The 12,872-nt window shown below is 64.9% G+C and overlaps 2 protein-coding genes across 2 annotated transcripts; one reads left to right on the top strand and one right to left on the bottom strand.

The window, feature by feature from the left end:
- Nucleotides 1-649: 649 nt before the first annotated feature.
- LOC104304469 (calcium-binding protein 2) lies at nucleotides 650-6,724 on the bottom strand. The gene is made up of 6 exons (XM_054171832.1): nucleotides 6,411-6,724; nucleotides 4,656-4,686; nucleotides 3,377-3,520; nucleotides 2,627-2,736; nucleotides 810-957; nucleotides 650-724 (listed from the first exon to the last, which is right to left on the bottom strand). The coding sequence occupies exons 1-6, from the start codon at nucleotides 6,654-6,656 to the stop codon at nucleotides 696-698; spliced, it is 708 nt and encodes a 235-aa protein (XP_054027807.1). The 5' UTR covers nucleotides 6,657-6,724; the 3' UTR covers nucleotides 650-695.
- Nucleotides 6,725-9,573: 2,849 nt separating this feature from the next.
- GPR152 (G protein-coupled receptor 152) lies at nucleotides 9,574-10,686 on the top strand. Its single transcript, XM_054172036.1, has one exon. It carries the CDS (start codon nucleotides 9,574-9,576, stop codon nucleotides 10,684-10,686), a length of 1,113 nt encoding a protein of 370 aa, XP_054028011.1.
- Nucleotides 10,687-12,872: the final 2,186 nt, after the last annotated feature.

Raw genomic sequence — 12,872 nt, 5'->3', positions numbered from 1 at the left:
CCCCAGCCCTGTGTGTCTCCCTACATCTTCAGTACCCTCAACTCTTTGTCCCCCCTCCCAATCTTTCCAGTCCCCCTCTGCCCTGCCTCTCATCCCCAAAACCCTTCCAGTCCCCCCTCAAACCCTTCCAGTCCCCTCCCCACACCTGCTTATCCTTCCCCAAACCCTTTCAATCCCCTCCCAGACCCTTCCAGTTCCCTCCCAAACTCTTCCAGCCCATCCTCCTAAGCCCTCCCTGTCCCCTACCTCCAGCCCTTCCTGTGCCTTGAGGAGAAGCAACCACTGTCCCTGTCCCCCCCTGGACCTCCCACTTTGTCACCCAGAGACTCTCCTGCCCACCCCACCCCATCAAGCTCACCCCTGGGGGGTGGTGAGGGGCTGGTCCCCTCCAAATGACCAGCACAGGCTCCCCTCCAGCTCTCATCAAGGAGGTTTATTGTGCCACCCCCCCATGCCCTCCTACTCCTCCCAGTGCCCCCCCACTCACCCTGCCACCCTGCCCCGGGGGGGTTTTAGGCTCTAAGGGTGGGGGTGGCAGGGTGGGGGGTGTCTCATGTCTGCCCCCATTCCCATCAACTCCAGCTCTTCACTCTGAAGCCTAATGATGGCAGAGAGCTTCGGGCTGGCTGGATCTGGGGGTGGTTTCTGAGGGGGGGTGGGGGGTGGGGGTGGTCTTCTCCTGCCCCAAGGCTTCGTTACCGAGATGACAGCATCATGACGAACTCTGTGGGGGGAGGGAGGTGAGGTGACCCCCCCACACACACCCCCCTCAGGGGGGCTGCAGGGAAGCTGGGAGGGGGGCTCCTCACCATCGAAGTCCACGTGGCCGTCCCCGTTGAGGTCCACGTCCTGCAGGATCTCCTCCACCTCCTGAGCCTTCAGCTGCTCGCCCAGCAGGGCGGCGATGGCCTCCCGCATCTCCCCGCTGCTGATCTCCCCGTCCCCGTTCACGTCGAACTGGGGCACCCAGGCCCCGGGGGTCACCGGCCCCGCCGGCCCCCCCCAGGCCTCTGCTGACCCCCGCGGCCAACGGCCGCCCCGCCGGCCCCCCAGGGCCAACCCACGACCTTCCCGTGGTCACCATCCCCTCCGTGCCTGTGGCCACCACTGTGCTATGGTCATGGTTACCCCATGGTCACCATCCCCTCCGTGCCTGTGGCCACCACTGTGCTATGGTCATGGTTACCCCATGGTCACCATCCCCTCCGTGCCTGTGGCCACCACTGTGCTATGGTCACCATTCCCCTATGGTCATGGTTACCCCATCCCATGGTCACCATCCCCTCCGTGCCTGTGGCCACCATTGTGCTATGGTCACCATCCCCCTATGGTCATGGTTACCCCATCCCATGGTCACCATCCCCTCCATGCCTGTGGCCACCATTGTGCTATGGTCACCATCCCCCTATGGTCATGGTTACCCCATCCCATGGTCACCATCCCCTCCATGCCTGTGGTCACTATTGTGCTATGGTCACCATCCCCCTATGGTCATGGTTACCCCATGGTCACCATCCCCTCCGTGCCTGTGGCCACCACTGTGCTATGGTCATGGTTACCCCATGGTCACCATCCCCTCCGTGCCTGTGGCCACCACTGTGCTATGGTCACCATCCCCCTATGGTCATGGTTACCCCATGGTCACCATCCCCTCCATGCCTGTGGTCACTGTTGTGCTATGGTCATGGTTACCCCATGGTCACCATCCCCTCCATGCCTGTGGTCACTATTGTGCTATGGTCATGGTTACCCCATGGTCACCATCCCCTCCATGCCTGTGGTCATCCCCCGTGGTCACCATCCCCCTATGGCCATGGTTACCCCCATGGTCACCATCCCCTCCATGCCAAGGTCATTGTTCTTCTTTGGTCGCCATCACCCCAAAGTCTTCCCATGACCATCATCCCCTCTGTACCTATGGTCACCCCCATGGCCATTGTCCCTACCACGGACTTGCAAGGGCTGCTGTCCCCTCCACACCAGCTGTCCCCACACCTGCTGTCCCCTCCACACCTGCAGTCCCCACACCAGCTGTCCCCACGCCTGCTGTCCCCTCCACGCCAGCTGTCCCCACGCCTGCTGTCCCCACACCAGCTGTCCCCACACCAGCTGTCCCCTCCACACCTGCAGTCCCCACACCTGCAGTCCCCACACCAGCTGTCCCCACACCAGCTGTCCCCTCCACACCTGCAGTCCCCACGCCAGCTGTCCCCACACCAGCTGTCCCCTCCACACCTGCAGTCCCCACACCAGCTGTCCCCACACCAGCTGTCCCCTCCACACCTGCAGTCCCCACACCTGCTGTCCCCACGCCAGCTGTCCCCACGCCTGCTGTCCCCACACCAGCTGTCCCCTCCACGCCAGCTGTCCCCACGCCTGCTGTCCCCACACCAGCTGTCCCCACACCAGCTGTCCCCTCCACACCTGCAGTCCCCACACTTGCAGTCCCCACACCAGCAGTCCCCACACCTGCAGTCCCCACACTAGCTGTCCCCACACCAGCTGTCCCCTCCACACCTGCTGTCCCCTGCACACCTGCAGTCCCCACACCTGCAGTCCCCACACCAGCTGTCCCCTCCACGCCAGCTGTCCCCTGCACACCTGCAGTCCCCCGGGGTGGCCATACCTCCCGGAAGGCGATCTTGAGCTCCCTGACGCCCACCATGTGAGCAGTCTCCTCCCGCAGCTTGGGTCCCATCATCTGCACGAAGTCCTCGAAGTCCACACGGCCACCCACTGCCCAGGGCATAGGGACGAGCTCAGCCCCCACCCACCCCGGCCCCCGGCCCCCCAGCCCCAAGGCGCTCAGCCCCACAGTGATCACCCCATGGTGGTCACCCCATGGTGGTCATCCTGTGGTGGTCATCCCGTGGTGGTCATCCCCACAGTGGTCAGCCCGTGGTGGTCATCCCTTGGTGGTCAGCCCGTGGTGGTCAGCCCCACAGTGGTCACCCCTTGGTGGCCATCCCCATGGTGGCCATCCCCATGGTGGTCACCCCGTGGTGGTCATCCCTTGGTGGTCAGTCCATGGTGGTCACCCCCCCAGTGGTCACCCCATGGTGGTCATCCTGTGGTGGTCATCCCGTGGTGGTCATCCCCACAGTGGTGATCCCGTGGTGGCCCCCCCCGTGGTGGCCATCCCCATGGTGGTCAGCCCGTGGTGGCCATCCCCATGGTGGTCACCCTGTGGTGGCCCCCCCGTGGTGGCCATCCCCATGGTGGTCAGCCCGTGGTGGCCCCCCCGTGGTGGCCATCCCCATGGTGGCCCCCCCGTGGTGGCCATCCCCATGGTGGTCAGCCCGTGGTGGCCCCCCCGTGGTGGCCATCCCCATGGTGGTCAGCCCGTGGTGGCCCCCCCGCGGTGCCCCCTGCTCACTCCTCATCTTGATGTGCTGTGAGATCTCGATGAGCTCCATCTCGGTGGGCATGTAGCCCAGGGTGCGCATGCAGGCGCCCAGGTCCTTGTAGCTGATGTAGCCGTCCTGGTCCGTGTCGAACTCCTTGAAGGCGTCCAGCAGCTCTGGCCACGCACAGGGCGGGCAGGGCACAGGGGCACCCTCAGCTCTGGGCTTCTCCAGGTGCCACACCCGCCCAGGGCACAGCCTGCATGGCCTGCGTCCCCGTGGCACTGCACCCCGTGGCACAGCCTGCATGGCCTGCGTCCCCGTGGCACTGCACCCCGTGGCACAGCCTGCATGGCCTGCATCCCCGTGGCACTGCACCCCGTGGCACAGCCTGCATGGCCTGCGTCCCCGTGGCACTGCACCCCGTGGCACAGCCTGCATGGCCTGCATCCCCGTGGCACTGCACCCCGTGGCACAGCCTGCATGGCCTGCGTCCCCGTGGCACTGCACCCCGTGGCACTGCACCCCGTGGCACAGCCTGCATGGCCTGCGTCCCCGTGGCACTGCACCCCGTGGCACTGCACCCCGTGGCACAGCCTGCATGGCCTGCGTCCCCGTGGCACTGCACCCCGTGGCACTGCACCCCGTGGCACAGCCTGCATGGCCTGCGTCCCCGTGGCACTGCACCTCGTGGCACTGCACCCCGTGGCACAGCCTGCATGGCCTGCATCCCCGTGGCACTGCACCCCGTGGCACTGCACCCCGTGGCACTGCACCCCGTGGCACAGCCTGCATGGCCTGCGTCCCCGTGGCACTGCACCCCGTGGCACTGCACCCCGTGGCACTGCACCCCGTGGCACTGAACCCCATGGCACTGCACCCCATGGCACTGAACCCCACGGCACTGAACCCCATGGCAGATGCCTCCATGATGTGTCCCCATGGCACTGAACCCCATGGCACTGCACCCCATGGCACTGAACCCCATGGCACTGCACCCCACGGCACTGAACCCCATGGCACAGCCTGCATGGCCTGCATCCCCATGGCACTGAACCCCATGGCACTGAACCCCATGGCACTGGACCCCATGGCACTGGACCCCATGGCAGATGCCTCCATGATGGGTCCCCATGGCACTGAACCCCATGGCACTGCACCCCATGGCACTGCACCCCATGGCACTGAACCCCACGGCAGCCCCCACCACACCAGGTGTCCCCACAGCACCTCACCCCATGGCAGATACCTCCACAAGCAGGAGCCCCCCACCCCCCCAGCCCACCCTAGTCCCCTTGTGCCCTCACTCACCATCCAGCTCCTCCGGTGACAGCTCCCGCTCCTGTCCCGGTCACAAATGGGGTGGGGACAGCATCAGCTGCAGCTCAGTGCCCCCAGCCCCCCTCCCCCCCCCCCCCAAGTCACCTTCCTTAAGCGTGAGACAAAATTAACTCCGGCGGCAGGGATTAGAAGGATTGGAGACAAAGCCCTGCCCTGTGCCCCCCCCGCCCCGTCCTGCCCTGCCACCCCTGGCCCCTCACCTGTCACCCACCCAGGGCTGACCCAGCCCAGGACCCTCAGCTTCCCGTACCCATGGCTGCCCCCCAGGCTGCTCCGTGCTCCTGGAGCTGTCCCCCTGCCGAGGGGCTGCCTTCCTAGGTTGTCCCCTTGATCCCCAGAGCTCTGGAGTGTCCCCAACACCATCCCCAGTGTCCCCAACACCATCCCCAGTGTCTCTGTGTCCCTTCTGTCCCCAGAGCTCTGGAGTGTCCCCATCCTCAGCACCTCCATCTTCCTTCCTTCCATCTCCAGGGTCCCACAGTGCCCCTAGTTCCTGTCCCCATTGTCCTCAACCCCAGCATTCTAGAGTGTCCCTGTCCCCATCCCCAGTGTCCTCATGTTCCCTCCACCCCAAGGGTCCCAGAGTGTCCCCAGTCCTATCCCCTGTGTCCTGATCCCTCATCCCCCTGTCCCCATCCCCAGCACCCCCATGTCCCCTCCATCTCCAGCTTCCCAGAACATCCCTGACCCTGTCCCCAGTGTCCCCACACCCCCTCCATCTCTGGGGTCCTGGAATGTCCCCAACCCCATTTTCACTGCCCCCCATGTCCCCTCCATTCCCAGCACCCAGGAATGTCCCTGTCCATTCCCAGGGTCTCCATTCCCCTCCACTGCCAAGACCCTGAGGTGTCCCCAGCGTCATCCCCAGTCCCCCCACGTCCCCTCCATCCCCAGGCTGCTTTGATGTCTCCCCAGTCCTGTCCCCAGTGTTCCAACCCCACCTTCACCACCTCTATGTCCCCTCCACCCTCAGGGTCTTGGACTGTCCCTGTCCCCATCCCTGCTGTCCCCATGTCCCCTCCATCCCCTGGGGTCCTAGAGTGTCCCCAGTCCCATCCCAAATGTCCCCATGCCCAGGGTCCAGAGCACCCCTGACCTCATTTCCCAGTGCCTCCATGTCCCCCCCAGTCTCCAGGGTCCCAGATCATCCCACACCCCATCTTCACTGTCCCCATGTCCCCTCCATCCCCAGGGCCCTGGGCTGTCCCCAGCACCATCTCCAGTGTCACTACATCCCCTCCATCCCCAGGGTCCTGAGACATCCCTGACTCCGTCCCCAAGGCCCCATGTCACCTCCACCCCAAGGGTCACAGAGTGTGCCCGTCCCCATCCCCAGTGCCTCCACGTCCCCTCCATCCCCAGGGTTCTGGACTGTCCCAGCCCTTGTGCCCAGCCCAGTCCCATGTCCCCTTTCTGCCCAGAGTCCCAGTTTGTCCCTGTTCCAATCCCCAGTGTCCCACGTTGTCCCTGTCCCCATCCCTGCTGCCCTCACATTCCCTCCACCTCCAGGCTCCTGGACTGCCCCCGTCCCCATGGTCCCACGTTGTCCCTGTCCCCATCCCTGCTGCCCCCATGTCCCCTCCACCAGCCTGCCCTCGCCTCTCTCCCCCCAGGCTCCCAGAACGTCTTCACTTTCATCCCCTCGTCCCCTCCTCCTCCCGAGTCCCGGTGGTGCAGCCCCGGCCCCGTGTCCCCGAGGTCCCCTGCCTGCCCCGCTGTCCCCACCTTGCCGAAGACAGTGTTGAGGAAGGGGGAGTAGGTCTTGCTGGCGGCGGCGTTGGGGTCGGCAGAGCCCTTCTTGCTGTTCTTGTGCCCGTGGCCCCCGTGCCGGGACTCGGGGCTCTTGGTGCCCGGGTGGCCGCCACCATCCTCAGCAGCTTTGGGGCGCTTCTCCCCCACCTCCCCTCCTTTCCCCTTGCCCGGGGCTTCTGCGTCCTTGGGGGTCCCCTTGTCCCCCCGGGTGCGTGGCATGTGGCCGGGTGGGCAGGGAGCAGGACCTTGGGGTGGCCAAGCCTGGGGAAGGCGGCTGGGAAATCCTCTTAGGTGCTCCCCCCCGCCCGCCCCCCGGCCCATGAACCTGGGCAAAGCCAATTAGCGGTGATTAGTGACAGGAAACTGCCACCAGCCGCCGCTGCCACCCTCCATGGCCTCGTGCTGGGGCACAGCCACGCTGCCACGGCGCCGACACAGACCGGCTGGGTGCCCAAAGGGCGTCCTGGGGTCACCCCGCTGACGTGGTGGCACCCCAAGGCCACCATCCATGCCCCCAGCACCAAACCATGTCCCCAGCACTCCCCTCAAGGCCACCACCCATGCCCCCAGCACCAAACCATGTCCCCAGCACTCCCCTCATGGCCACCACAATGTCCCCAGCACCAAACCATGTCCCCAGCACTCATTTCATGGCCACCACAATGTCCCCAGCACCAAACCATGTCCCCAGCACTCATCTCATGGCCACCACAATGTCCCCAGCACCAAACCATGTCCCCAGCACTCATTTCATGGCCACCACAATGTCCCCAGCACCAAACCATGTCCCCAGCACTCATCTCATGGCCACCATCCATGTCCCCAGCACCAAACCATGTCCCCAGCACTCATTTCATGGCCACCACAATGTCCCCAGCACCAAACCATGTCCCCAGCACTCCCCTCAAGGCCACCACCTATGCCCTCAGCACCAAACCATGTCCCCAGCACTCATTTCATGGCCACCACAATGTCCCCAGCACCAAACCATGTCCCCAGCACTCACCCACAGCCACCATCTGTGTCCCCAGCATAAAACAACGTCCCCAATACTCACTCCATGGCCTCACCAATGTCCCCAGCACCAACCACATGCCCCAGCACTCTGACCTTGTGGCCACCACCATGCCCCCAGCACCAACCCATGTCCCCAGCACGCTCACCTTACATCCACCACTGCTGCCCTCAGCCCTGACCCCCTCCTCCAGCACATCCCCAGGAGGCAGTGACAGCCATGAGCACTGTGCTGCACCTCGGCCCTGCTGTGTGCCCTGATACCATCAGTGCTGGGCAGGGAGGGCGGCAGCAGGAAGCCAGTGCAGGATGGGGAGATGCCATCTGAGGGGCATCGTCACAGCACTGTCACACCACACACGTCCCCATCGCCCCCACCTCGGGGGCTAGCCCAAGCCCCCCACCCTGATGCTCTGTAGAGGCCAGCACTGGGTGGCCCCGGGGGAGAGGGAGTCCTGCTCCACATTTACCCAGTGGCTGCCCCATGGCACTGTCCCCAAGCTGGGAGGGGGCCCATATGGGGCCACACTGGGGTGTTCCATGTGCAGCCTCCCCCCAGTCTTAGGCCAGATGGGGAAACTGAGGCAGGGGTGATGCCTCCCCCCCAGGAACCCCTCCAGTATCAGTACTGGGAAAAGGGAGAGATTTTGGGGGGGTGGGGGGAGGGGAAGTGGGTGGAGCTCCCGAACTGAAGCCCCTCCCAGTTGCACCCACATTTAGGGCATCCCACAGCCAGGGGAACCCCATCTGCCACCTCTGCTCCAGCTGTCCCCACCACTAAGGTAGGTCCTAATGCCCAGGAGGGAGTGGCACAGGGACATGGGGTGGCACAGCGGGGGGAACATGGATGGCACATGGCACAGCAAGGGGAACATGGATGGCACATGACACACAGGGGGGGGCATGGATGGCACATGGCACACAGGGGGGAACATGGATGGCACATGGCACACAGGGGGACAGCCCAAAGTGAGGGCAGGAAAGAGGGTCAGGGGGCTGGGGGGACATGGGGGAGATGGGAAGCTGGTGACACCAGAAGGGAAAATAGGGAAGGATGTGACACAAGAGGGTGATAAAGGGGGCGGGGGGGGGAAGAGGGGGAAGAGGAAGGGATGATACAGGAAGGGAAGATGCCCAGAGTGGGGGTGACAGGGGAGGGGGGGAGACTAGAGGGGGGGACACCAGAGGGGACAATAGGGGAGGATGTGACACTGGAGGGGGATACAGAAGGGGGTGACACGGCGGGGGGCGGGGGGGGGAGGGGGATGTGGGATGAGACACGAGAGGGAGTCACACAGGAGGGAGTGACAGAGGAGGGGCAACCCGAGAAGGGGTAACAAGGGAGGGGGTGACACCAGAGGGGGATGACATGGGATGGGAATGTTACAGGAAGGGGTGACATAAGGAAGTGACGAAGAGGGGGTGATGCCGGGGGGGGGTGGTGTGTGAGGATATGATAAGGGGTGACACAGGACGAGGGGATACCAGAGCAGATGACAGAGGAGGAGGTGAAAGGGAAGGGGGTGGCAGGAGAAGGGTGGAGGGACGTGGAAGGTGTGGCAGGGGAGGGGTGACACGGGATGGAGGGACGTGGAAGGGGTCACAGGGGGAGGGGTGACACGGGATGGAGGGACGTGGAAGGGGTCACAGGGGGAGGGGTGACACGGGATGGAGGGACGTGGAAGGTGTGGCAGGGGAGGGGTGACACGGGATGGAGGGACATGGAAGGGGTCACAGGGGAGGGGTGACACGGGATGGAGGGACATGGAAGGGGTCACAGGGGAGGGGTGACACGGGATGGAGGGACATGGAAGGTGTGGCAGGGGAGGGGTGACATGGCAGGAGGGACATGGAAGGTGTGGCAGGGGAGGGGTGACACGGCAGGAGGGACATGGAAGGGGTCACAGGGGAGGGGTGACACGGGATGGAGGGACATGGAAGGTGTGGCAGGGGAGGGGTGACACGGGATGGAGGGACGTGGAAGGTGTGGCAGGGGAGGGGTGACACGGCGGGAGGGACATAGGGAGGGGGTGACACACGGAGGAGGTGACACAGGAACGGGCGACACCTCTTCCCACAGCTCCAAGCCCCCCATGCTTCCCACAGGGCTAGACCTCGGCCGATGGAGGCAGCAAACACCACACTGTCCCCAGCCTTGTCCCTGCCACCGGGCACCCTAAGGTGGGATGGGTGGCTTCTGGTGGCCTGCGTGGCACTGGGGCTACCAGCCAACGCCTTCACCCTGTGGTTCGCGGGCTGGCGCCTGCGGGGCCAAGGCTTGGCATGCTTCATCCTCAGCCTGGCCACCTCCGACCTCCTCTTCCTCGCCAACTCCATCCTGCAGATCTGGTCTGTGGCCAACAGCCACCAGTGGCTGCTGGGCACCTCGCTGTGCCAACTCCACCAGTTCCTCTACGCTTTGGGTTACTACAGCAGCCTCTTCCTGCTGGCGACCATCAGCTTGGACAGGTGCCTGCTGGTGGCCGCCCCGCTGTGGTACCGGTGCCGGCGCCCGGCACGGTTGCCGCTGGCGCTGTGCCTGGGCGCCTGGGCGGCAGCGGCCGCCTGCAGCGTGCCCGACACGGTCCTGGCGGAGGCGCTGGAGCTGCAGTGGGCGCCGGGCTTTGTGGCGTGCATCACCCTGAGGGGCAGCTGGGAGGTGCCCATGCGCTGGCTGGAGGTGCTGGTGGAGGGGCTGCTGCCCTTCGGCGTGGTGATGGTGTGCCACGGGGTGGCCCTGGCGCTGGCAAGCTGCCGGCGTGGGCACGGGGGCCGCCCCCCGGTTCGCTTCCAGCGCATCTTGGTGGCCACGGTGAGCCTCTACGTGGCGCTGCACCTGCCCTTCCAGGTGGCCCAGCTGCTGACGCTGGTGGCACCTGGCACCTCCGAGCACCTCATCTACCTCCTGGGGCTGGCCTTCAATCTGAACAGCTGCATCAACCCCTGCCTCTACCTGCTCTTTGGCACCACCAGCGCCTGCCAGTGCTTCACCCGCCTGCCTCTCCTTGCCCGCCGGCCAGCCACGGCCCTTGCCCAAGTGCCACCCACTGCCCTCAGCCACGTGCCACCCGCTCCTGTCACTCCCGTGACAGCTGCTACTGGCAATCCTGTGCCAGCTGCTACTGGCAACCCTGTGCCAGCTGCTACTGACAACCCTGTGCCAACTGCAGCCACCACCTCAGTGCCACCCACCGCTGTCAGCCCTGTGCCACTGCCACCACCTCAGTGCCAGTGACCACCATCACCCTGGGCCAGCTGCTGCTGTTACAGAACCACTGAATCACTGAGGTTGGAAAAGATCTCTGAGGTCGTGGAGTCCAACCATCAACCCAGCACCACCCTGGCCACCAAGCCATGGCCCTCAGCACCACATCTCCAGGGCTTGGAAACCCCCTCCAGGGATGGGGATGCCACCACTGCCCTGGGCAGCTGGGGCCAGGTCTTGACAACCCTCAAAGGCAACAAATTGTTCCTCATGTTCAATCTAAACCTCAATTTGAGGCTGTTTCTTCTCATCCTGTCACTTGTTCCCTGGCAGAAGAGCCTGAACACTGTCTGGCTCCAGCCTCCTTGCATGGAGTTGTAGAGAGCCAGAAGGTCTCCCCTCAGCCTCCTTTGCTCCAGGTGGAACACTGCACCCCACAGGGTGACCTGAGACAGGGTGACCCTGCCCTCAGGCTGACCTTGTCCCATGGACTGACCCTGCCTGTAGGGGAGACCCTGCCCATGGCCCTCTGCTTATGGAGTGACTCTGGCATGGGGTGACCCTACCCCTGGACACAGCATGCTCCACGGGCTCCCTGCCCATGGAGTGACTGTGCCCAATGGGCAGCCCCTGACCACGAGGTGACCTTGACCTTAGGGTGACCTTACCCACAAAGACCATGACCATGGGGACCCTACCCCTGAAGGGGATCATGCCCCACATGGTGACCCTGGCATGGTAGGACCCTGCCCCACAGGGTGACCTGAAATTGGGGGATCCTGCCCCACAGGGTGACCCTGCCTATGGGGCGACCCTGCCCCACGGGGACTGTGTCCTCCCAGCAGGGCGACCTGACATAGGAGGACTTTGTCCACGGAGTCACTGTGACGGTGGGCACCCTGATCCACGGGGTCCCCGTGTCCAAGGAGTGACCCTGTCCAGAGGGTGACCATGCCTGTTGGGGGGCCCTGCACATGGGGGGACTCTGCCCACGGGGGGGACCCCGTGCCCACGGGATGCCCCTGCCTATGGGGTTACCCTGACAGCGGGGTGACGGCGCCCACGGGGACCGTATCCTCATCCCCACCCCACGGGGTGACGGCGCCCACGGAGGGACAGTCCCCACTGGGGGACACTGACACGGGGTGAACCGCCCCTTCCCCCACTTCATCCCCCGGTACCGGTACCCCCTCCCACTCCCCGGTAGCGCATGCGCGGGGCGGGGGCCGTCGCGCTCACTTCCTGCCCCGCCCCCTCCCCTCCCGCCGCTGCCGCCGCTACCGGCCCCGCGCGCCGCCGCCCGCCGCCCCCGGCCCCGGTCCCGGTGAGTGCGGGGACCGGACACCCCCCCACTGCCAGCGCCACCGGCCCGGCCCGAGGGGGGCTCCCGGGAACCGGCTCCGCAGTGCTGGACCCAACCGGACTCGCGACCGGCCCCATCCCTGTCCCCATCCCTGTCCCCGTTCCTGTCCCCGTTCCTGCCCTCATCCTTCGCCAGCCCTATCCCCATCCTGTCCCCGTTCTTGTCTTCATCCTGGCCCTGTCCTTGTCCTCTTCCTGTCCCCAGATCTGTCTTCATCCTTGTGCCCGCCTCTGTGCCCGTCCTGTCTCCATCCTTGTCCCCATCCCTGTCTCCGTACCCAGTGGGGCCATCCCTGTTCCCCCTGCTGTCGTCGTCCCTGTCCTGTGCCTATCTCTGTCTCTTTACCCAGTGAGGCCATCTCTGACCCCACCTCAGTCCTTGTCTCTTGCCCTGTCCCATTCTGTCCCCATTCCTGCCCTTGGTTCCTGTCCCTTTACTCAATGGGGCCATCCCTGTTCCCATCCTTGTCCCCATCCTTGTCCCCTTAACTCAGTGGGGCCTCCCCTGTCACATCCTTGTCCTTGGCCCCAGTCCCCTCCCCAGTCCCCATCTGTCTTCTCATCCCCTGTCCTTGTCCCTGTTCCCTTACCCAGCAGGGCCATTCACGTTCTCATCCTGTGCCTGACTCTGTCCCCATCCCTGTCCTCATCCCCTGTCTCAAACTCATCCCCAAGCTCTGTCCTCATTTGCTTTCTCCATCCCTGTTCTTGTCCCCATCCTCACTCGTGTCCTTGTCCCCATCCTCATCCCCATCCCTGTCCCCACCCCTGCCCCTGTCTCTGTCCCCTTTTACCCAGCAGGGCCACTCCTGACCCCACGTCTGTCCCCAAGCCCTGACCCGTCAGGACCCTCC

The sequence above is a fragment of the Dryobates pubescens genome, chromosome 22 (genome assembly GCF_014839835.1).
Source record: "Dryobates pubescens isolate bDryPub1 chromosome 22, bDryPub1.pri, whole genome shotgun sequence".
Classification (NCBI taxonomy): Eukaryota; Metazoa; Chordata; class Aves; order Piciformes; family Picidae; genus Dryobates; species Dryobates pubescens.
The sequence above is the reverse complement of the archived record's forward strand: the minus strand, read 5'-3'. Positions and strand labels throughout refer to the sequence as shown.